The 25,029-nt window shown below is 51.9% G+C and overlaps 3 protein-coding genes across 4 annotated transcripts; 2 read left to right on the forward strand and 1 right to left on the reverse strand.

The window, feature by feature from the left end:
- The first annotated feature begins 10,171 nt into the window (after positions 1–10,171).
- On the forward strand, positions 10,172–14,316 carry LOC111536784. Its single transcript, XM_023203288.3, has 6 exons — positions 10,172–10,243; positions 10,535–10,602; positions 10,848–10,907; positions 11,031–12,713; positions 13,801–13,933; positions 14,120–14,316. The coding sequence occupies exons 2-4, from the start codon at positions 10,556–10,558 to the stop codon at positions 11,185–11,187; spliced, it is 264 nt and encodes an 87-aa protein (XP_023059056.2). The 5' UTR covers positions 10,172–10,243; positions 10,535–10,555; the 3' UTR covers positions 11,188–12,713; positions 13,801–13,933; positions 14,120–14,316.
- Positions 12,662–14,303, forward strand: CCL27 (C-C motif chemokine ligand 27). 2 transcript variants are annotated; one of them, XM_023203289.2, is made up of 4 exons: positions 12,662–12,713; positions 13,505–13,652; positions 13,801–13,933; positions 14,120–14,303. In XM_023203289.2, exons 2-4 carry the CDS (start codon positions 13,583–13,585, stop codon positions 14,253–14,255), a joined length of 339 nt encoding a protein of 112 aa, XP_023059057.1. In that variant the 5' UTR covers positions 12,662–12,713; positions 13,505–13,582; the 3' UTR covers positions 14,256–14,303. The 2 variants fall into 2 exon arrangements, with proteins under 2 accessions (XP_023059057.1, XP_031789943.1); XM_031934083.1 differs by having other exon boundaries at positions 12,709–13,652.
- IL11RA (interleukin 11 receptor subunit alpha) lies at positions 14,312–24,915 on the reverse strand. The gene is made up of 13 exons (XM_023203283.1): positions 23,958–24,915; positions 20,887–20,986; positions 20,540–20,600; positions 19,294–19,463; positions 19,053–19,167; positions 18,867–18,899; positions 18,615–18,781; positions 17,506–17,669; positions 16,287–16,428; positions 15,793–15,912; positions 15,586–15,682; positions 15,250–15,332; positions 14,312–14,710 (listed from the first exon to the last, which is right to left on the reverse strand). Exons 1-13 carry the CDS (start codon positions 24,393–24,395, stop codon positions 14,694–14,696), a joined length of 1,707 nt encoding a protein of 568 aa, XP_023059051.1. The 5' UTR covers positions 24,396–24,915; the 3' UTR covers positions 14,312–14,693.
- Between the last annotated feature and the right edge of the window lie 114 nt (positions 24,916–25,029).

Here is a 25,029-nt window from a genome sequence, read left to right on the forward strand (position 1 = left end):
CGACCATGCCCAGCAAAGTTTTGTATTTTTTGTAGAGATGTGGTTTCCCCATTGTGCCTAGGCTGGTCTTGAACTCCTGAGCTCAAGTGATCCACCTGCCTTGGCCTCCCAAAGTGCTGGGAATACAGGTGTGTGCCACCGCGCCAAGCCCAACTTCTACCTCTTCAATGTCTCTGGTATCTGTGCCACTTCTTCATCCCTGCTACTACAGCCTAGCCCTGACTTCAACCTCCTTCCTAAGGGCAGCTGCAGCATCTGGGCTAGGCCATCCCCATGGCTCCTTCCTCAGGAACTTTTCAAAATTATATATGACCAGAAATAACTCCCCCACTCCACCTCCCACACACATATAGCCTCTCCCACCACTAGCCCTTTCCCTACCCCACCTACATTGGGATTAATCACAAACTCTTACGTCCCTCCTCTGAGCCTTTGTGCTTGCTGTGCATTCTACCTGGAATGTCCTTTCTCCATTCCCACCCATCCTTGAGGTTCTATTTGCAAAGCTCCCTCCTTCAGGCAGCCTCCCCTCCCAACCTCCCTCTGACACCCCAGAGTTCCCCATCTCCAACCACGTAGCAGAGGTCACCCTCCGCTTTGCATCCAGGGGCCCTTGTTTCCTGAGCTTGTCCCAAGCAAGCTCAGCCCAGGCCCAGGCACTCTGAGGTTCAGAGTGGCCTGAATTGCAGGGAATAGAGGAGACAAGTATTGAGGAAACCCTGGCGGTGGCGTTATTTCAAGCTCCAGGGGGTAGGAGGCAGGGAAGGGGTGTATGCTATTGCTCAAGACTTCCCCCATCCTGATATCCCATTACCTCCAGAAGTTCTGTGCAATGTTCCACCCACGCTCTGGGACTGCAGAGCCAAGCTCTGCCCCTCCAGCTGGACTGAGACCCTCCAGACATGGATAGAGGATTTGCAGAAGGATAGGAAGTGAAGCCGACCCCTTCCCAGGATCAGGGACTTTCAGAAGTTGAGTAATTTGGTTTCTTGCTCATTTCCAGCCCCTTTCTGGAACAAGACATGACAGCTCACTTAGGCCAGATCCCCACTTCCACAGACCACACACTCCATTTTCCCTGTATGCTAGACGCCCTCTGCAGGCCCCATGAGGTTGAGAGTACAGGCCAGGAGCCCCTTTTCCCTGGGCACTGGACGCCCCCTGCAGGCCTTGCAGATTGAGACCCACAAAGAGATAGATTGAAAAAGCAGTCAGAAAACAAACCCACCCGGCGCAGTGGTTCACACCTGTACTCCCAGCACTGCGGAAGGCCAAGGCGGGCGGATCACTTGAGCCCAGGCGTTTGAGACCAGTCTGGGCAACATGGTGAAACCCCATCTCTACTAAAAATACAAAAAATTAGTGGGGTGTGGTGGCACGCACCTGTAGTCCCAGCTATTTGGGAGGTGGGAGAATAGCTTGAGCCCAGTGGTGGTTACAGTGAGCTGAGATCACGCCACTGCATTCCAGCCTGAGTGACAGAGCAAGACCCTGTCTCAAAAAACAAAAACAACAAAAACATCATACACAAACACATAATTGCCGACACTCTTACCCACCTACACATCTCTACCCACACACATACGTACATAGACACATAATCAATCACACAGTCAATCATTCACATACACCAAGGACACACTACAATCGTTTAAGCATATAATCACAGTACAAACACAAGGGTGCTCCCTGTTCATGTTCCCAGCAATAGAACATAATATGTCTTCCCCATTGATCCAGACTAGCATTGGCAAACTATGGCCCATGGGCCAAATGCAGCCTGCCACCTGTTTCTGTAAATCGAGTTTTATTGGAATACAGCCATGCTTATTCATTTAAATATATCTATGGCTACTTTTGTGCTACAACAGCAAAGCTCAGTAGTTACTACAAAGACTGTATGGCCCACAGAATCTTAAGTATTTACTATCTGGACATTTACAGAAAGTTTACCAATCCCTGATCCAGACTCAGCTTCAGAATTGAAGTTGGCAAGTGAAACAATACTAATTGCCTTCAGTGTCTTGGCATTGAAAGATGGTCAGAGAAATAAATGGATGGGATGGATGGATGGATGGATGGATGGATGGATGGATGGATGGGTGGGTGGGTGGGCAGATGGACACATATAGGTAATAAAGCAGAATTTTGCTCCAAATACCAGCATTCTGCTTGATATAAACTGAGAAATCTTTGGAAAATTAACCTTTCTGGGTCTTCGTTTCCCCATCTGTAAAACAGAAATAATACAGTCATTTTTACTGAGGACTTTTTCGGTTGCAAATGGCAAAAACCCAATTCAAAGCAGCTTAGACAAAAAGTTAAATTTGTTATATCAAAACTAGGTATGAGGCCAGGTGCAGTGGCTCACGCCTGTAATCCCAGCACTTTGGGAGGCTGAGGCAGGTGGCTTGCTTAACCTCAGGACTTTGAGACCTGCCTGGGCAACATGGTGAAATTCCATTATCTACAAAAATTAGCCAGGCTGTGGCACCCAGCTACCCAGGAGGCTGAGGTGAAAGAATCACTTAAGCCCAAGAGGCAGAGGTTGCAGTGAGCCCAGATCGCACCACTGCACTCTAGACTAGGCAACAGAGCAAGACTCCATCTTAAAAAAAACAACAACAACAAAAAAAAAAAAACTTCTCATTAAGGAGATTATCTGCAACCCTGGTTGGATCCAGGGGTTCAAATGTTGTTATCTCCCTCTCTTACCTTGATACCTCTCTAATCTTTTTTTGTCTCACTCTGTTGCCAGACTGGAGTGCAGTGTCACGACCTCCGCTCACTGCAACCTTCCCCTCCCAGGTTTGAGTGATTCTCCTGCCTCATCCTCTCGAGTAGCTGGGACTGCAGGTGTGTGCCACCATGACTGGCTGATTTTTGTATTTTTAGTAGAGACAGGGTTTCATTAGGTTGGCTAGGCTGGTGTCAAACTTCTGACCTCAGGTGATCCACCCGCCTTGGCCTCCCAAAGTTGCTATGGTTTGAATATTTGTCCCCTCCAAAACTCATGTTGAAATTTAAACCCTGGCTGGGCATGGTGGTGCACACCTGTAGCTGTAGTCTCAGCTACTTGGGAGGCTGAGGCAGGAGAACTGGCTGAGACCAGTGAGCCATGATCATGCCACTGCACTCCAGCTGGGCGACAGAATGAGACTTTGTCTCTTAAAAACATATAACAAATTAAAAACAAAAGAAATTTAATCCCCAATGTGGCAATATTGAAAGGTGGGGCCTTTAAGGAGTGATTGGCTCATGAGGGTTCTGCCTTGATAAATGGATGAATCCATCCATGGATTAATGGGTTATCATGGGTGTGGGACTAAGGACTTCCTAAGAAGAGGGACTTGGGCTAGGATACTCAGCCCCCTCACCATGTGATGCCCTGTGCCATACCTCAGTACCCTGCAGAAAGTCCCCACCAGTAAGAAGGATCTCACCAGGTATGTCCAAGAGAGTCCAAGTACCCTCTTGGACTTCTCAGCCTCCATAACTGTAAGAAATAAATTGTTTTATTTATAAATTAGCCAGATTTAGGCATTCTGCTTTAAGCAACAGAAAAATGGTCTAAGACACAGGTGCTCTTCTAGTAGCAAGAAATATGGCCACTAGAAGCCTCAAGCCTAAATTTTTATATTGATTGATCTAAAAGAGACCCTCTTTCTCCTGGCATCCAAACATCAAATCTCATAGAAAACTCTGGTAATCTGTACTTGTGACACATACTCAGTTCTTCAGTCTATCACAGTGGCCAGGAAATGGGGTACTCTGATCAGAATACTGTAGCTGACAGCTCCACCAAGACCATGTTAAGTGGGAAACAAGTTTCCTACAGGAACCACAAAAAGGGTATGGAAAAGCAGAAAAGTGGTCTGCATGAACAAAAACAGCCCACAGAAATCTACTTCATAGATTTGTCATGAGATAATCAATTTAAAGCATTTAGCATGGTGCCTGGCACTTAAGTATCAATAAATGTTAATTACTACCATAACTGAGAGACAAATAAATGAAGGGAAACATTAATAAATGAATAATGGTTGAACATACAGATGAACAGGTGACAATGAATATATGAAAAAATAGGTGAAAGAAGGAAGAATGGGCTGATGGAGAGACAAAGACAAGTGGACATATAGACACATGGATGCATGGATGGATGGATGGATGGATGGATGGATGGATGGATGGTTGGATGGATGAATGGGGCAGAAAAACGCGGGCAATTAAATCTGCTCCATTATATACTCTAGATCTGGAATGGGAAACAGAATAGCACTCCACAATAGTGTCTTCTGAGAGGTCTATCTCTTGGGTCTGGCAGAACAGTTCTCTGGGTGACTATACACTGACCCAGTTCTCCTCCCTTTCTCACTTGGAATGCAAAATCTTGAGATAAGGAAGAGGTGACAGAAACAGATAAGGAACAGGCTCTGTTCTAGTCCCACCCCAGAAACAGAATATCCTTCAACGTTTTAGCCCAGGAAGTCCCATTGCCCTAGGGTATAAAACCCAAGGCAGGCTGCTTTCTGGGGTCCTTGGCTGCAGTGCAAGTGGAGCATAGGCAGATGAAACTTGATCTGCCCTGGGCAGCTTTCCTGAGCCTCAGGGCTGCCTCACAATTAATCCTGGGGCTCTGTTTCCCTTGCTGCCTACCTGTAAGTAATAAATCCATTTCATATAACTTGTTGGATATGTTCTCCCACTGGACTCAGACAAATTGTACACAGTGGGCCTGCTTCCTTTGTTTCCCTGTTACTCTGTGAGCTGACCAGACCCTCTCCTCAAAACTCCCTCTCAATTTCCAGCATAGGGAAGCTACAGTAGAGAATGGGGGTGTTCTAGGCCAAGTTGTCCTCCAGCTATTTTAACTCAGCTCTAGAGCACAGGAATATGGGTCAATAAGGGAGAGGGACAGTGCTGGCTGGGCCAGGAGGGCGAAGTCCTAGAGGCCAGAGATGAGAGATAGGGGAGCTGAACCTGCTTCCAAAGAATGTTCCCTTTAGCTTCACTTTCCAAGGGAGGAATGGATCTCAGATGGTGGATATGTAGGCACTGTGACAGGCCTAGGGAGATCTGGAGAATCTGGGAGGGGACCTTCTCATCCTTACCCTGCCCCTGTGATTGTCCTCAGGGAATCTAGGGGGTGGCTATGTCCCATCTTTCCCACTCCTCCTACCCCCAAATGTCTTAGTACTACAGAGAAGAGCTCGCAGTGAGGAACCTAGGGAAGAGACACATTCCTACCTCTGACCCTAATCTTGAACCAAACCCTGACTCCCAGCCTTGAGTCTGATGGCTCAAATGCCTCCAAAGGAGCAACATCACAAACCTTGCAAATCCTCCCCTAACGGTAATAGTGCAAACTCTCCTACCTTTGTCCAAACTGCTTATTGCTGAGATTCTGAGCTGAAGCCAAAAAGTGAAAACCAGGTGCAGTCTACTGAGGAGAGTTGTGAAAGAGAAAAGTTTCCTCCACAAAAAGGGAGAAACGTTGGGGAGATATTCAGTGGGAAGGTATTCTGCTATCAACTCATGGACTGCAATTCACTTCTGACACTAGCCACGGAGAGTTAGCACCAGAATCCACAGGTTTAAGAGAAAGGTCCCCAACAAGACTGTCCCCAATTTAGATACCAGCCACAAGTAGGGTCTCCAAGCCACCCACATTTCTGGCCAACTGGCTACAAGTCTGGGAGGTTCCCAAATCCCCTGTCAGTTTTGATAACTTGCTAGAATGACTCACAGAACTCAGGAAAGTGCTGTGTTTAATTAGTTTATTAAGGGTGTAAATCAGAAACAGCCAAATGAAAAGACACACAGGATGAAGTCTAGGAGGGTCTCAAATGCAGAGCTTTTCTCAGTGGTTTCTCCCTGTGGAGACATAAGGTGCATCATCCTCCTGGCACATCAAAGTGTTCATCAGCCAGAAAGTTTTTTGTTTTTTGTTTTTGAGACGGAGTCTCGCTCTGTCGCCCAGGCTGGAGTGCAGTGGCTGGATCTCAGCTCACTGCAAGCTCTGCCTCCCGGGTTTATGCCATTCTCCTGGCTCAGCCTCCCGAGTAGCTGCGACTACAGGCGCCCGCCACCATGCCCAGCTAGTTTTTTGTATTTTTTAGTAGAGACGGGGTTTCACCGTGTTAGCCAGGATGGTCTCGGCCTCCCAAAGTGCTGGGATTACAGGCTTGAGCCACCACACCCGGCCTGGTGTCTGAAGTTTTTATTGAGATTTCCTTACAACAGCATAACTGAATTACTGGCCACATACCTGAATTCAATCTCCAGCGCCCACTTCCACCCCAGAGGTCAGCCTGGCCCAAAGCCCAACCCTCTAATCACATGGTTGGTCTTTATGGTGACCAACCTCCAACCTGAGTCGTCTCATCTCTTAGCATAAACCCAGGTGAGTTCCAAAGGGCTCATGAGTAACAAAGACACTATTACTTGGGAAATTCCACAGGTTTAGTCTCCCTCTCAGGAGCCAGGGACAAAGGCCAGTCAAATTCTTTATTACACACCAGAAGGGGAGGAAGTTTCTGAACGTAGAAAATGAAAGTTTTAGGGGGCCATAAACAGGAGACAGCCACAGCCCCCTGCAGATCCACACACACTCACTGACCCTCAGTCTTCCAAGGACTCCCTCACCCTCATGATCATGATCCCTCTCCTGTTTGCTCTTCCCATCCAACCTCACAACAGTCTCACAGACTCCACACAAGCAGAAGGCCTCTTGCTGCTCTCAGGGACTCTATTCCTTTGTCCATCTCTGCTCATCCTCCATGGCCTCCTGTGTGGCACCACTCCTCTTCTCGGCATACTGGTTTTCTTGCCAGGAGTGAGTAAAATGGGGCAGGGGTTAAACGGTAAGGTGAGGGGCATAGCAGGGATCAACACGCAGGTCTTACGGAGTCTGTAAAGGAAGCTGAGTTTATGTTGTGAACCCAAAAGTATCTGAGACAGGTCTCAATCAATTTAGAAAGTTTATTTTGCCAAGGTTGAGCACACACTCATGAGATGACACAGCCTCAGGAGGTTCTGACAACATGTGCTAAAGGTGGTCAGGGCACAGCTTGGTTTTATACATTTTGCGGAGACATGAGACATCAATCAATACCTGTAAGGTGTTACACTGGTTCAGTCTGGAAAGGCGGGACAACTGGAAGTGGTGGCTTCCAGGCAGATAAGAGACAAAAGGCTGCATTCTTTTGGGTCTTTGATCAGTCTTTCACTGAATACACAATTTACATGGAGTGGGGAGTAAAGGAATAGTCACACTGATGCCTTAGTCTGGCTCAGTGAATCTGCATTTTTGCATAAACAATAGGGCAGAAGAAGCAATTAGATATGCATTTGTCTCAGGTGAGCAGAAGAATGACTTTGCGATCTGTCCATTGTACTGCACCTGTGAAGATAAGCTATCAGTTTACATTGTCAGGGTGAAATTCAACACAACTGTCTTAAGGTAAAGATCTTGAGGCCCACAAGGAATTTCCCTGTGGACCAATTGTGAGGGAGGTACGTAGTTTTTTTTATCTTTGTAGTTATCTCTCTTAGGAATAAAATGAGAGGCAGGTTTGCCTGACACAATTCCTAGCTTGACTTTCCCCTTGGCTTAATGATTTGGGGGTCCTGAGATTTATTCTCCTTTCACAATGTCAACATCCAGGTCCAAGTATGAACCTGAGACTGTACATATGCCAAATGGGTGTGCCCTTGTGATGACTGTACATCCTGTGTGACATGGGTATACCTGTGCATTGTGTGTATTCCTTTGCAGTCTATGTGTGTGCCTGTGTGGTGTGGGTATGCCTATACCCTTTGTGTGCACCTGTGTGATATAGATGTGCCTGTACCCCAGCTGTTCCTGTATGTATCAGTGCCTGGATGGGTCCTGGAGCCATCTGGCTGCTCTCTCTTTATAGGCTCTGTCTCTCTAGCCTGGTCTTCCCAGAGGAAGAAGAGAACAGTGCATGTGGGTGGAGTAGACAGCAACACTAAAGCTCTAGACACAGATATCCCAAGTTCCAGTCAGGGCTGTGGCCTTCCTATCTTAAGCCCTAAAGCTAATACTCACTCCCTAGCTCTGGGTGATACCAACAATTCTGAGGACTCTGCCTCTCACCAAATCAACACCCAATTCCTGGGGACATTTTTGGTGCCTTCTGCTACCTCCTCTTCAGGGATGGCTGCAGGGCACTTTGTCCTATGAGTTGAGGTGGAGAATGTCCAGTCTCCTCCCCTCCCAATAACTTCCTCCATCATCCAGGTCTCCATTCACCATCTTAGTTCCTTCACTTCTTCTTGCCCAATCCCTCCCACAAGGAATCCCCTAAAACAGGTTCCCAGATGTGGTCCCCAGCATCTGCCCCTCACACCAGGGCCTTTCAGGAAGGTGAGTTCTATGGCTCCATTCTCTCTGACTCCAAATTCACCACACTGAGAGGCAGCCTCTAGACCAGCCCTGGATGGATTGCACCATCTGGAGACTGCAGAAGACCTCTGCCAAGGCAAGCCTGGCCCTCTCCAGTCCTGTCTGCCCCCTCTGAGCCCCATCTAAGATTACAGCCCATGGCCCTTCCTCTTCCTCTCCTTCCTTTCCCAGAGCAAGAGCCACAGCAGTTAGGCCATGAGAGTGCCAGAGAGAGCCCTGGCCCGGGAAACAAAGGACCAGAAGGGAAGACCAGGCCTCTAGTTCCTTGGCACCAGACCTGACCCAGCCAGTCCTGGAGTGTCAACGTGAGTGTGAATGTGAGTGAAAGGGTGAACGTTGTAAAAAGCACAGATTCACAACTCCCAGACTGCAGTGCTCCCAATAAAACCACCTAGCACCTATGGATCTGTCTGTCTGCTATCTGTATGTGGCTCAGGTAAGGGAAGTCAAGTATGAAAGGGAGAAAGAGGGTGAGATGGGGGAGGTATCCATTCCTCACATTTCAACCAGAGGAAACTTTCACCCCACTTATTTTTGGTCACTCCCTCCTATACAGTCGGCCCAGCCCCAAGACTGTCTTCCCCCTTACTCAAACGAACTACGGCTCAGTATCCCAGGCCTTGGCTGGGATGTTAGAGGTCTGGGGCAGCTATTTCCAACCTCCCACACTGAGTTAATTGCCCTTTCTTGGCACCTTCTACTTCTTCGCGCCAGTCTGCCCCATTTATTGTAAGAATCTGACTATTCTCTTTTGATCCTCCTACCCCTACCTCTCAGAGGGCAGAGAAGGTGCCTGTCTTCTTTGTTTTTTGTGGGGTTTTTTTGTTTTTTTTGTTTTTTTGTTTTTTTTGAGACAGAGTCTCGCTCTGTGGCCCAGGCTGGAATGCAGTGGCGCGCTCTCGGCTCACTGCAACCTCCACCTCCCAGGTTCAAGCAATTCTCTGCCTCAGCCTCCCAAGTAGCTGGGATTACAGACGCCCGCCACCACGCCCGGCTAATTTTTGTATTTTTAGTAGAGACAGGGTTTCACCATCTTGGCAGGCAGGTCTTGAACTCCTGACCTTGTGATCCACCCACTTCAGCCTCCCAAAGTGCTGGGATTAAAGGCGTGAGCCACCGCGCCCGGCCACCTGTCTTCTTTACTACCACATTCTCATGCCCAGCACAGTGCGTGACACACAGGTGGTCATTCAGCAAATATCTGTTGATTGAATGACTGTAGGGAAAAAAATATATCACAGGAAGATAGGTCTCAGGCCAGAGAGGAAGGGCAATGACCCTCTGGACATTCAGTGGCTTAGCTGAGGCCACTCAACCAGGTATTTCCGTAGCCTGGCCTTTTCTAGACTGGACTCTCTCTGAGGACCTATTCCTCCTCAGCCCAGGGTCATACAAGACCTCTCTCCGCAAGCAAGACAGGCACTTGGCAGGGCAGAAGTCAGGGACGGGTAGAGGAGACGTGGGGATTGGGAAAACAATACTGGACTGCGTCCCAACCCTCTTTTCTTGCTGCCTGGTGCGGAAGGCTCAGCCTCCCAAGGTGTAGCTCCAAAACCTGACTCCACACCTATAAAATAAGTCCTTTGCCCGCATCTTAAACAACCGACTCCGCCCCTGGCCTCACCCCCTAAGATGACGTTTCGACTCCGCCTCCTCTGGGAGACATGCAGACCCCACCCCTTCCGGGGGACAGGCAAATCTAGTGCGCGACGGCATCCCTGTGACGTAATGGTAACGGTCCGTTTCCGGGGTGGAGCCAGGGAGGGCGGGAGTTTAGGCTGCGCTGACCCCTCTCAGCCCCCCCTCCAGGTGACCCCAGCCCCTGAAAATCCTCACCCAGGGCCCCAAATCTCCCAGTTCCATGACCGCCAAACCTCTCGCCCCCTAAATGCCCCAGGCCCCGGAGATGACCGGCCTCCTCACCCCTTAACTTCCAGTGCCTCCCAAATTTCCAAGCCCACCCTGTCCCGTGGTGGCAACTGAGGCTTCCCGGGGGCATCAGCCTCAGATTACCTGAGAACTGGGCAGCCTCGTCCTGAGCGTGACGGAGAAGGGGACCTGGGGCTAGGGAATCCCTGATTCAATCATGCCGCTCCCCAGGAGACGTTCGGAGCCCAGGACATGTCGGGAATGAGGAGATACGAAGTGGCGCTGGAGGCGGAGGAGGAGTGAGTGGAGGCGGGTTCTGCGGAGGAGGAACCAGGCGGCTCCGGGGTGGGGGAGGGTGGAGTTCTGCGAGGGCGAGGGGTGGGCGGGGCGAGCCTCCGAGGGGCGTGGGCTGCGAAGGGTGCCGATTTTAGGGGCGGTGCGGAGCCTTCCTCGAGGGCGAGGCGTCGTGGGGCGGAGTCTGTGGGGTCAGCTCCGCCCCGCCCCGCCCCGCCCCGCCCCGCCCGCCTCTGCCCTCTCTCTGCAGGATCTACTGGGGCTGTTTCTACTTTTTCCCCTGGCTGCGCATGTGGCGGAGGGAGCGGAGGTGAGGGGGCTGCGATACCCCGAACCCGCCCCGGGCATGGACGAGACTCAGTCTCTGAGGACCCATCGGGGGGATTCCGGTAGTTCCCGCCCCGCCTCATGCCAGTGTCGGGTCGCCCCACAGCTCGGCGCACCCCGGGGAGCAGAAGCTGGAGCCTCTGCGAGGCCTGATGAGCTGTCTGTCCAGCGGCCTGGGCCCTGCTCCCCAGCGCTCGGGTCGTGGCCTCCCGCGCCGCAGCCCCACCGCCGCTGCCCAGCCAGCCAGTGCATTAAAGATTTAAACCGAAGCCCACCGTACTGACCTCCTGACTCTGCCGCCGCTGTTGCCATTCGAGCCGAGCGCCCCTCCCCACACTGGCTCTGTTCCGTACTGACAGGGCGTACCTCCCTAAAAGGGTGCCCTTCCACGTCAAAGCGCCTCATCAGTGTCAGGCCTCCTGTTACTATCAGTGACTGTCTCCCCCAACCCCAAGCCCCAAAAACACATACTGTGAATAGCCTATATGAAGAGAACTAAATAATCCTGCCTGTTACTCCCTTCCTCCGAGCCAGGACTTTGCCAGCTGTCTGAAGAATCTTCTCTGCTGGGAGTGTATCTCAAACATTTTAAGCAGAGGTGTAGGATGCAGGCTGTAAATGAGAAGGGGGGAGATTCCTAGAAACTGCCTGCCACAGAGGAGGGACTTGGGTTGGTGACCTTTCCTACAGTTCATACCCCAACTTTTGGCTTCCCCAGTCTGATCCCAGGTTTAGAGATCCTTGGCATCAGCCTACCTAGCAGTTCTTGCTCCCTCCCTAGGAGAGTCCAAGGGCCACTGCTCTCTGCCTCCCCCTTCTGTCACCCAATCAGTCTGGGACCCACCAACTCAAGTGATGAGAATCAGAGGCTGCTATGTGGGCCTGCCTTCAGTTAGGGACTGGACCCAACACCAGAAAGGGCACCACAAGATTAAGTTAAAGAAAGAGACAGCCCAGTTTCTGGCTTTCAGCCTGCAGCTACCCCTGCTACTGCAGATTTTGGCTAGGGAGAAGACTTGGTCTTAAAGGGGAGAGGTGGGTGCACACCCAGAAGCATTTGCTTTTTGCCTTCCGAAGGCCTCTGGACCAACAAGTCCAGGAAAGACCAGAAAGTATGTATCGCACAGCCAACTGATGGAGAAGGTCTTTGATAAGACCGAGGAACCTGGGAGATTTCCTTGGGATTTCCTCAGTGGCTACACCCAAGCCTTGGAGCACAAGAGAAAGGCCTAAGCCCTATCCCAAGAGAAAGCCTACTCCATAGAGAGTGGCTGACCCTACAACAGACGACTGCAACAAGATAAGGCCTGGATTACTGCTTTATGACTTAGTTTATGTTTCAAATATAGAGCAGGACTTGCAGATTGAGATCCCTGGACCAGGAGTGGGAAATTCTTCAAGGAGCCAGGGGTACTGAACTTGGCAGCATACCGCCACCCTAGGCAGTTCCCAGCTTCCCGGAAAGGACTGGATAGAGATGAATATGAGCTTTGCATTGAGGGAGAGGGTAAAGAACAGCTGGGTACGGGATTAGGAGAGAAGTGGCTATAGCTGGAGGGTGGGATGCAGGGGGTATAGGGGTTAGACATGAGGGTGTGACTGAACCTGGGTAGGGAGGGGGGATGTTCCTCCAGGCCCAGGAAGGAGGCTGGAATTTGAGTAGAACAAAGATGTAATGGAGTACTTGAGTCTGATGTCTTCAACAAGTCAGGGACTGGATCTGGAGACCCCAGGCCCCTGCTGGCAAGAGGTTGGCATTCCTGGAACAGGACTAGACAAAAACAGGAAGGTAAGATTCATTGGGTCTTTTACCTGTTTTGACAACAGTAACCTAGCACCAAAGAGCTTTTATCTTTCCTCCTTATCTACCCCACCTTTCCTCCCTGTCTCATCATCCTGGGGAAAGCTGCCCCACCTCAGCATCTCCAAAGCACCCTCAATATTACCAAAAAGGGCCTTCCCCCAGCTTCTCTGAACGTGGCTGGCCTCAGCCAAGACCCCTCCTCAGCCAGAAGGGCCTGCTCTAGGAACCCATTACCATCAGTTTCTCTGATAAGACAGTCAGGTCAGGCCAGGAAGTGGGCAGGAGAAGATGAAGGCAAGCTGGTGCTCGCCTGCCCTCTGCTCCCACCCCACCCAGAACTCCCCTATCAGAATCTGTGTGTGCTAGTGTGAATTTGCTTGTGATTGGATGACTGTGAAAACACAACTGGGTGGGATTGGGACTTTGAGTGTAACTGGGGCTATATAATTTTGTCTATGGTTGTCTGATCACGAGTATGACTTTGTGAGGTTGACCGAATGATTGAGGAGTGACTTCGAATGTGTGGCTATGCATATTTGTGTGTGAATGTCTATCGTCAGAGGTTGCTGTGGATGCTTGACTGCCCTCACTCACTATTCCATCAGTCCCTACATCACACACTAATCCTTCCCTCAGCTTCACTGCCCAGAGCTTAGGAGCACATGGAAAATGGCTGTCCTAGATGAGGAAGGAATCTGTGGCAACAGACCAAGAATTAGGGCCCAGGAATGTCACAGGATACACAATACATCTCCAACCACCTCTGACTCACCTAGTGCCCCAGGTAAAAGGCACCCAGATAAAAGGTAGGGGAGGAGGAGAGAGAGAGAAGGAAGAGTCTAGGCTGAGCAAACATGAAGGGGCCCTCAACCTTCTGCAGTCTCCTGCTGCTGTCATTGCTCCTGAGCCCAGACCCTACAGCAGGTGAGTACTTGGGGGTATAGAAAGCTGGGGGTCTGGGTGAATGGGATGAAGTTGAAAAGATCCAGGAAATCCAACCTAACCTGCAGCTGTCTGGCAGAGAGGTTCTTGGTCAGGATCCCTCTGAACACATGGCCCTGTTGCCCTCTAGCATTCCTACTGCCACCCAGCACTGCCTGCTGTACTCAGCTCTACCGAAAGCCACTCTCAGGCAAGCTACTGAGGAAGGTCATCCGGGTGGAACTGCAGGAGGCTGATGGGGACTGTCATCTCCAGGCTTTCGTGTGAGCTCCCACCCCTAATACCCCTGACTCTGACCTCAGTCCCAACCCCTAATGCTGATCCCAACCCCAGCCCTAACTGCTAATTCTGATGCCAACTCAGGTTTTCATCTGGTCCTTGCTCCTAAACCCTGGACCCTAATCTCATCCCCAAGCTATGGCCATAGCTTTGTACCTTTCTCTACCCAGGCTTCACCTGGCTCAACGCAGCATCTGCATCCACCCCCAGAACCCCAGCCTGTCACAGTGGTTTGAGCACCAAGAGAGAAAGCTCCACGGAACTCTGCCCAACCTGAATTTTGGGATGCTAAGGAAAATAGGCTGAAGCCCCCAATAGCCAAATAATAAAGCAGCATTGGACAATAATCTCTAAGTACAATCTCCAAGAACTTCCTTATTCTCTTTATTCACACCTGCGCAACCCCTGCAAGGGGAAAGGCCAAGAGCCAAGGACCCACGCACACTCCCCAGGCACCTACATACATGCATGCAGAAAACACATGTTCCCTGCCTCACAGACACATGGTCACACATGGATACAGATGTACACATTACACACATTCCTGGAGCAGAACTCCAACTCTGGGGTGAAATCAGAGGTACAAGCACCTTTCAGCTGGCAAATTTGAAATACAGGGTCTCACAGAAATGGGCTCCAAACAGAACTTCCAGCTGAGACCCAACCATAGGGATCTACTGTCCATCCATCCACACCAGCAAGACAGAATTATAGGTGGACTCTGCCGAAGCCCTCCTGGGTCCTCTATAGGTTTGGAGCTCCTAGAAGAAGCAGGAGGCAAATCAGGAGAGACAGTAGGACTGGATCTTGGCCCAGACCCCCTGAGAATGAGGGAGATGATTCAGTTCTAAGCTTAACACTCTGAAGATGAGTAGAGGAGCCCAGCTCTGAGGGAGCCTCTTCAACATGCTGAAGATAAGGGAGTGGACCTAGCTGTGGGCCCAGGAACATTAAGAATGAGGGAGGGGACCCAGCACTGATCCAAGACAACTGGAAAAAAAAAGGATGAATATCCAGCTCTAAGTCTAATACCCTGGAGGAGTATTAATACTAATACCCTGGAGGGGAGTCCATCTGGGGGCCTTCCTCGGTACCCTGAGAAAAGGGGAAGTGACCCACTTCTTAGCCCAGGGACTCAAGAATGAAAGGCCCAGCTCTGAGCCTAGACATCATTAAAATGAGGAGACCCAACTTGGATTCCCAGCATTTTAAAAATGACTAGGGCAGCCAGCTTTTAATCTGGACACTCAAAATAGGGGCACACATATCCAAGTCCAAATCTCCTGGATGTGCTACTCACCTGGAAGCCTGTCCACTGGAATCATTGGGGCCAAGAACCCAGGCTTTGGGGATCCATCCTTCCCGCCCCGTCTCATCCTCAGCCTGGGGCACAGAAAGGTAGCTGTCTCTCCAACAATGTGAGGTATCTCAGTCTCCTCCAAAGGGTTTATTAGTAAAGGGTCAGGAGAGGAATCAGTTAGAATCAAGTGGGGCATGGGGGATGGAGGTGTGGGGAGGTAGTTCCAGAATCAGACAGGTTCAGTGGGCAGTCATGAAGGGTGGAGATGAATGTGGTCTATGGACATCAGAGCATTTGTGAGGATCAGAGGCTGAGGGACCGATGGCAGTCACTTACCAGAGCCCCAGTGCCAGGGCTCCAGCCATCAGTCCCATGAAAGAAAGGATTCCCAAAGACGCCAGTACAGCTACCTGCTCCACAGAGTCCCTGTGATCTAATAGGGAGGGCCACATGTTACTGAGAGCAAGGCTGACCAAGCTTGGTGTCCCCTTTTCTCTGGGGTTTTCACTCCTTTACAACTCTTGCTCATCTGCCCAAGCTCACCAAGTAGCCGAGGGTGTGGTTGGAGGGAGGGCCTTGGAGGAGCAGGGCTGTCCACCTGAGGCTCCACCTCTGGCTGCATGTGTAGCTGGCCCCAGGCTGGTACCTCCTTTGGTACGGTCCCTAAAGGAAGGCAAGACCCAATAAGTGTCCATATGCTGGTGGGGATGGGGGTCACGTCCTATGCTCAAGGCCAAGGCCTAGATTGGAAGTCAACCCTCCTAGGAGGAGGAGCCTGATAGGGCATGGCCAGTTCCTAGGGAGCATCGCAAGCTCCAAGCTTGTAGAAGTGGAGCCTGTAACTGCAGGGGTGGAGGCCAAGGGGAAGGACTTAAGCTAAGACAGGGCTGTAGGCAAACAAGACTGAAGTCTGGGACAGTAATTGCGGTGCCTGCGTGGGCAGGGCATGTGTCACCTGGCTGTCTTTTGGAATTGGTTCAGCTGATAGATGCTTTGGGGTGGGGCCTCTGGCCCTTTTCTTTGGCTTTGTCTCTCACCAGTGCTCGGAGTTCCCCAGGCCTCCGGGCTCCAGGTGCTCCAGGTGCCAGCATCCAGAAAGTCCCGGGCACTGACTCGTACGGCATGGGGTAGCCCAGCCACAGCATCTGTGATCACCTCCTCCAGTCCAGCTGGCTCCACCTGGGGGTAAACATGACTCACTGTTACCCAGCTTGTAAGTGCAGGGCCTTCCCAGCCACCATCTGCGAAGAGCACCCCTTGCTCCCAGTCTCATCCTAAAGCCTAGTAGAGCTGTCCAGGTCTCATGTTGGGTGTCTGGTGGGGCTGAGTCTACACCTAGTGTTTGTAAGACGGCAGTAGTGATTACTTAGAGAGGCTGTGGCATCAAGCAGCCTGGGTTCAAATCTTTGCTGAACCACATATTGAATGACCCTTTGGGCCTCTCTGGGACTCAGTTTCTTCATTTGTAAAATAGAGGTGAATATACCTAAACAAAACAATATATGCAAAAAGTGTGGCCAGAAACCCCACAGGAAGGCAGCACTAAGTAAATATTAGTTATTATCTGATGCTGCTGCTCCCCAGTCCTGATACCAGCCAACCTTTAACATCTCCTGAGATTCTAATTCACTGCTATCCTCAGCTGGGGATATGAGTGTTTGTAGGAGACGTGCCTCTAGGTAAGGCACTCCTTTTCCTAAGAGTTATTTTTAGGCTGGGCACCATGTCTCACACCCCAGCACTTTGGGAGGCCGAGGTGGGCGGATCATGAGGTCATGAGTTCGAGACCAGCCTGGCCAATATGGTGAAACCCCGTCTCTACTAAAAATACAAAAATTAGCCAGGCATGGTGGCAGGCACCTGTAGTCCCAGTTACTCAGGAGGCCGAGGCAGGAGAATTGCTTAAACCCAGGAGGCGGAGGTTTCAGTGAGCCAAGATCATGCCACTGCACTCCAGCCTGGGTGACAGAGCGAGACTCCCTCTCAAAAAAAGAAAAAAAAAGAGTTTTTTTTTTTTTTTTAAGCCATTGCTATCTTCCCACAGATGGGCTTCACATCTTAGTTATAGCCCCACAGGACAGACACTCCGTCTGTCAGTCACCACTGCAACCCAGCACCCAGTACAAAGCCTGGCCCACAGGGAAGTGTTGGGTCTTCAGTGACCTGCCAGCACTGGGAAGCTACACAGAACACCCAAGATCATGAAATCAGAGACAGGACCCACAGCCGCGGGTTGGGACGCACTCCAGGCCTCACCGTGGACCAGGCTGGATGCTGTGCCGGACGGTACTGCAAACGGAACTTGAGCAGGAAGTGGGGCTGGCGCGGCCAGGAGGCAGGGTATGTCCAGCTGGCTCGCAGGCGTCGGGGGAAACCTGGTACCGACTCTACCCGCAGGCCCTGGGGTGGGTCAGGGCGCACTAAGGGCGTCAAGACACAAAGTCAGGGTAGGCTATGGGTCCCCATCACTTCCCTACCACTTTCCAAAGTGTGTGTTTAAAGGAGCCTTAGCCGGACACTCCTGAGAGGGGAGGGGAAATCTTAAACTTGATCATTCATTAGACTCAGACCGGTCATCTGTATTATTAAATGGGCTGAGGCCGGGTGTGGTGGCTCATGCCTGTAATCCCAGCACTTTCGAAGGCCAAGGTGAGAGGTTCACTTGATGCCAGGAGTTTGAGACCAGTGTGGGCAACATAGCAAAACCCTGTCTCTACAAAAAATTTTAAAAATTAGCCAGACATGGTGGCACATGCCTGTAATCCCAGCTACTTGGAAGGTTGAGGTAAGGGGATAGCTTGAGCCCAGGAGTTGGAGGCTGCAGTGAGCCAAGATCACGCCACTGAACTTCATCCAGGCTGGGCACAAAGTAAGATCCTATATCAACAAAAAAAGGAAGCAAAAGAAAAAAAGAAACCACCTGACATCTGTGGGTGGGCTTTTGAAATGCTTGTTGAGTGAATAAAAGAGCAATTCTTATTTTCATCCAAGGAAGATGAATTGGCCCAAATTCCAGCTAGAGTTTTAGTGTCCCACTCCCATGCACAGGTCAAGGAAGAAGGGGCCAGCAAGGCAGGACATGACATACGGCTGCATTCAGTACAGGGCCCATGGCAGGGCCTGCTCTGCGGCTAGGCAGCCAGTCAGGCAGTGTGGGTAGCAGTAGCGGCCTCTAGTGTGCTGAAATAACCATGCCTCCTGGGCTCTGATCCCTTTGCCTTCTTAGGCTCCACAGGGCCTTCTGTGTGTGAAATGGAGTCTATGTTGGGAGGAAACTGTTTGGGAGCTCTGGGAGTGGAGAGATCTGAGTCTATTTGGGGTCTCTGTGATGGGGGTCTGGAGGAGGTCTAGGGGTGGGTACTCACAGATGCTCTGCAAGCTCACATCCAGCAGGCGTGTGCTGGCGCCCAGTGGGTTCACCTCAGTCACATTAATCCGGTACTGGCTCCAGAACTCAGCCCCGTGGACAACACAGCGGGCAGCACCTAGGGGATCCTGTGGGCATGGCCAGGGCCCTGTGGATGGACTCCTCCTAGAAGGGAGGACATGGTCTTGGGCTCTGAAAATGCCTACTGTGGGACCCAGCTGGAGCCCCCACATGCTCCCTCATGTCCTACCTCTGGCTATCAGCTCCTAGAACTGTCTTCTTCCTGGTGGGGAGGGGGCCATCTGAAGTCATGAAGGAAAAGAGGGCCTTCTGCCCTCTCTGAGGCTTTCCTTAGAACCTACCTCCCTGCCTCCCACACCCATGTTGTGCCAGCATACCCAAATGTGTAGGCATCCACACCCAATCACACACACACCTGTAGGAGGTGAGGTAGCGGGTGGGTAAACCGCTGATCTGACTGGGACTCCAAGTGCAAGAGAAGTTCTCATAGTCAGCTGCTTGGCAGGAGACAACAGGGCGGGCTGGAGGGTCTAGAGGCAGAGGGTACACCTGGAGACTGAGCAGTCCTCAGGTCCTCCTGGTCCCAGAGGGCTTACTCAGATCCCATACTCCCTCAGGATCCTCTTGTGTCATCACTGCCACCCTCCCCAACTCACAGCCCAGCTGCAGGGTCACTGTGCCCCCAAGTGCACCATCCAGCGTCTGGCAGATGTAGGTGCCCTCATCAGTGCTGTCTGCCCGGGTCAGGACCAGTTCATGCCCTAGCCCAGAGTCAGGTCCCTGGAGCAGCCTTGGCTCCCCGTCCCGAAACCAGGACACTGGGTCCCTGGAAGTAAGATGAGGTGACAATAGACAAAGACAAGATGTCAAGCATAAGTCAGACCATGCCACAGCTCTCCATTGGCTTCTGACTGCATTTGCAATAGAACCCAAATTCCTTTTACTGGCTTTCAAAGCCCTTTGTGAGCCAGCCCTTGCCTTCCTTTCCTTCTTCAGCTCCTCTCTGTCTCCCCCTCACCCACTGAAAACTCCAGCTACATTGGTCTTCTTTCTATTCCTTGGGGGTATTGAGCTCATTCCCACCTCAGGGCATTTTGCACTAGCTGTTCCCTCTGTCAGGAGCACTTATACCTTAATGTGCGCACGGCTGCCTCCTTCCTGACCTTCAGAAATCAGCTTCAACATCACCTCCGCAGAGAGACGTTTCCTAACTACCAATTAAAAAGTAACCACAGGCCAGGCGCAGTGGCTCACGCCTGTAATCCAGCACTTTGCGAGGCTGAGGCGGGTAGATTACTTTAAATCAGGAGCTCGAAGCCTGACCAACATGGTGAAATCCCGTGTCTACTAAAAATACAAAAAAATTAACAGGACCTGGTGGTGCGTGCCTGCAATCCCAGCTACTTGGGAGGCTGAGGCAGGAGAATCACTTGAACCCAGGAGGCAGAGGTTGCAGTGAGCCCAGATTGCACCACTGCACTCCATCCTGGGCAACAGAGTGAGACAGTCTCAAAAAAATAAATAAATAAATAAGGTAACCACTCAGTTGTCCTCTTCAACATCCCTCTCTTTGGCTTTTCTGCCCTGCAGGTATTACTATCTGGCAAGATTCTCCTTTGCGTATTGTCTTCCCCACTAAGATGTAAGCTCTGTGAAGGCAGGCACCTTGCCTGGCATTAGCACTGCTGTATCCCAGAGCCTAGAATAGACCTGGCACTTGGCAGGTGCTCAAAACATACCAGCTGAATTTTCTGTTGAATAAGGATTGTTAGAGGGTTAGGACAGATAAGAGAGGTGAGGATTACGGACAGAGCAGGCAAGGATGGGAGGGGTGGGACATGAGGACTAGGCAGAGTCAAGAAAGGGTCATGAGTGTCAGACCAACAGGCAGGGGGCACTTACCCGGCAGTCACTCCAGGACAACACAGCTTCACGGACCTGCCGGGCTGCCCATACTGGACCCCTGTGGAGGGCACTTCTGATGTGAGGCTCTTCCTTTACCCCCCTCCCCACTTTGTGAGAATGGCAGATAAGAAGCAGACTGTTAAAACCTAGGTGGTGGGGGGCTCACTGGATCAAAGCATCATGTTATAATCTGGAGACAGAGGTCAGAGAACAGGGTAGAGGGGGACCTAGGTTGGATGACAGGGGCAGCGGTGGTATCACAAGTTAGTCATGGGAAGGGGCCACAGTGAAGGTGGCAAGTCATAAGTCAGAGTTGGGGGGTTGTAGAGCAGGGTTCTTCTCACCTGAGGGGCCCCAGGCCTGGGGGCAGGAGGAGGAGGCAGACACCAGGGCTGTAGCCACGGCCACCAGGACCCTGCTCAGCCCTGAGCAGCCGCTGCTCATCTGTGGGGAGAGGTAGAGTCAGAAATCCCCAACCCCTGAGAAGGGAGGCTAAAGCCTGGCTCTTCCTCTCCAAAACTGAGGCTTCCTAGAGAAAAACTGATGCACCAAGTGGGGTAAGGCTGTTAGAAATCACTGGGGGAACTGACCTGAGGTCCCCTTTCCCACTGTATACCCAGTGCTTCGCATGTGCACACACACACATACACACGGACACACACACCCCCTCACACCCTCCATCTCAGTCCTGGGCTTAGGGCCCAGAACAAAAGCCAGAGGCAAGAGACTGTGCCAGCAACTCCCCCTCCATCGCCCTTGGCGCCCACCCCTGGCACCAAGCACTGGCACCAGCTTAGCCACTCCCATTAACCCCTCCAATCCAGCTGTTGGGAATGCTGGTATTTACCCCCACCTGGTCCAGGGCTTATCACCACCTCTGACTAACCTGGGCAGACCTTATCACCCTGGGGGAAGGCTGTCATCATGGATCTGAGCCCATGTGGCACTCCCACCCTGAGACCTACCCCTGCTCTGGCTGCCAGGCTTCTCGTCTGAACCTGGCTCCTTGCTCTGGCTACTTGAGCCACTCAGCTGGGCCTGGCTCTGACACTTCGTTGGTCTCCAGTCTGTGAAGCTGGATGGGGCTAGGGTGCAGGCTGGGGCTGTGTAGTTAAGCAGATCCAGATGCCCTGGCTGCTGCCAGAGGCTGGGGGTGGGTGAGGAGCCAGCAGATGGAGATGGAGACAGGGTGGCGGGGAGAGGAGGGGAGGGAAGGGGATGGGAGGCTAAGAGGAACTGGGAGCCTGCAGGAACAGGCATGGGGGCCACAGCACCAAGAGATACTCAGAGATCAGGACTAGGAGGTGATGGGGCAGTGCGGGAAGTGTTGGAAAGACTGGATTGGGGTTGGTGGAAACTCAAAAAGCTAACAGTGTGTCTGTATTGCAGGTGGGGGATGCTAGGAGAGAGAGATTCTGGATGAGGGAGAGCAGAAGGAGGAAGGCAGTGGTGAAGTGGATGGAGAAGGAAGGGTCAGGCGGGGAAAGGGTTCTGGGTACAAGACCAGAAGAGGAAGAGCACGGACCCTTCAGGAGTAGGAGTAGAGCAGAACAGGGCCTCCATGTGTCTGTGTGTCTGTCTGAGTGTGTCCAGTTGGCTCACCCCTGGCCACCCAGCCACACTTACCCTGCTTAGCCCCACCCTACCTCTGTGATCCCAGCGGCAGAGTGTCCATGGCCTCCAGGACTTCCTCTCACCAGCTACAGCCCCCGTCTCCTACTCCACTCAGTTCTGGGACCCCAAAGCCATTCCCTCCTTCCCTTTCCCTGCCCCGCCCCCTCTAAGCCCTGGAGCTCCGCCGCCCCTAGCCAGGCCCCCTCCCCGCTTCTGCCTCCTCCCTCCTTCCCTCCCACCCAAGGCCCTGTGAAGGGAAGAGGCCTCCCCCAAGTCTGGAAAGGAAGCCACAGACACAGCCAAGGCCAGCAAGAGGGAAAGGAGGGTGGCTAACACTTATGTCCCTGTCAGTGAGAGACGCCCTGTGTTTTCACACAGCCAGACATAGTCACATTCACACATGGACTCACGACGCACAGTTAACAAAAGGGCATGCCTTTGAACACACGTGGACACTATCAAATGAAAAATCAGATACACACTCCTCCTCTTTTCACTCCTCACCAAATGTTTCCTTAGGGCACAGCTGGCTGTGCTTCCAGGGGAAAGGAGGCCCCAAGTTGGGGGATATAAGGAGAGGCCAAAGAGTCCAGTTCCCCCTCCCCTGGAAGTTCCAGCCATTTCTCACCTCCCCCTCCACTCTTTGGGCCCCAGCACCAGGAAATGCCTTTGGTCCCTTGGTGCCAGATACACAGGACCCACAGTTACCCTCAGACTCACACACTCTCACATGTGGTCACTCACAGTCACACGGGCACAGCCGCACAGTCTCAGACTCAGATACACTTACACATATTCATAAACTCACGCAGTCACACACACACACAGCCCCCACCAGGGCTCACAGCACCGCCTAAACGCAACTTCTCATCATGGTCTAAGCCCCCTCTCTCAGGGAGCTCTTAGCAGTGGCAGACCTGCACCTCGTCACTGTTACAGGCCTCCAACTAGCCAAAGAGATCAAGATCAGCAGGGAAGGCAGGCATAGGGGCACAGGGAGAGACAAAGAGGCAGGAGAAGCAAAACTGGAAATGCACCCACATAGAGACCAGGGGAACAAAGCTATGAAGAAACACGCAGAGACATCTCTAGTAAGACAGCAATAGGGAGAGAAAACGGCATGTAAGGGAAACTGAGTCAAGCAGGGAAACAGAAAGTAAGGAGCAGTAGACCTGATGCTGGGGATTCTTGAGCTGAGGAAGAAAGAGGGGAAGCCACGTGTGTTGTGGGTGTGTCTGTCCATGCTGGACACTTAAGAGAAAGGTCAGTCCCATGGGCTCTTGAAGTAGGTCCCCCAATACATGAATACAGCTGTACTCCCACACGGTTTAAGTTGGGACCCAGCACACACACATAGTCACAAACCTCACTTTTGCTCTGCTACTGCTGAAGTCACACATTGGCACACACAGAGCCAGCCACCCACTCTCATGCTGGCAGACATGGTCTCAAACCCCACAGAGACCTTCCCAAAATACATTCCCCAATGTGGTCACAGCCCCTCTCACACAAACACACAACTCAGTCCCACTAAAAATGTGCATTGACAGATACACACATAATCCCACACTTGCACAGCCACATGCAGCCCCAGCTCCATGCACACTGACACACGCAGTCACATTAGCTGACAGCTGCACCAAGTGACACTCAGAATCGCACACAATGATACTGTCACACAGACACAGCCTCACAGGCACACACACACTGACAGTCGTCAGTCACTCCCGGCCTTTCAGATCATACATCACCCTGCCCCGCCCACTCGTGACAAGACTTTGGCGTCTACACCAGGCCTCACCTTCCGCGGCCGCTGCCGCCAGCGCCCTCTGCCCTCGCCCTCTGCCCCGGCCTCTACTCCCTCCCGCCCTGGGCCCCCGCAGTGGGGGCGGCTCCGCCCAGACGCCAATGGAAGGAGAGGAGTGAAATAGGGGGGCTCCTGGCCCATTGGAGACTCCAACTGCCAATCACCTCCACCCCCACCTCCGCCGGACACTTCCTGTCCCGTCCCGGACTGAAGAGGCTGCCCTGCCGGGGACAGAGTCTGGAGCTGGATTCCTGGGTCTCCGCCTGAAGGCCTACCCACCCTGGAACAGCAGGACAAGAGCCACTGGCCAGGTGATTGGAGAAGCTGAAGGTGCCCCTGACTCCAGATAGGGAAGAAGGAGGGCTGTGTAGGGCAGTGGTTCTCAAAGTTTGCTGGATATTGTGGTTTGAAAACTGCAAAACCCCACCCCATACCAATTAAATCATAATCTCTGGAGGTTGGACCTAGACATCAGTATTGTTTAAAACTTCCCAGATGCTTCCAAAATGCAGCCAAATCAGAGATGTAAGGTGTGTCGGGTATATGTATACCTCAAGAAACCAGCCACCCACCCAGGGCTCTCATCTACTCCCCAGTCACGGAAGCTCGAGGGAAATGTGTGCATACTGTGTCTATCAGATCTTCCAGACCAGGGCAACACGCCCAAGTTCCAGATACTTCCCCTTCAGGATCTCAGGGAAGAAAGACCCTGGTCTGGAAGGCACGCAGCCAAGGTTCTCCTGGGCCAGATTCAGTCACTGTCCAGCCTTAGTGTGATTTCCCCACCCACAGGCTTGGTTCCCCTGGGAAAAGAATGAAGGCAAAAACCATTCTGGCCATTCCTGCATCATTCACAATCCCTGCCTTCACCTTAAAATTTGGAGGACCCCAGGTGGCATCAGGTCTCCTGTGTTGCATAGACTGTTGTTACCGCAGCATTGCCAGGGAAACAGGTCCAGAGGGGACAGAATAGACCCCAGGTCACTCTGAGAGCCATACCTTCCTTCCAGGCCCTGGGGTTCCTAACTCTGGCAGTCCCTTCCCTGTCAGAGCTGTTTCTGTTTGT

The sequence above is a fragment of the Piliocolobus tephrosceles genome, chromosome 14, assembly GCF_002776525.5.
Source record: "Piliocolobus tephrosceles isolate RC106 chromosome 14, ASM277652v3, whole genome shotgun sequence".
NCBI lineage: Eukaryota > Metazoa > Chordata > Mammalia > Primates > Cercopithecidae > Piliocolobus > Piliocolobus tephrosceles.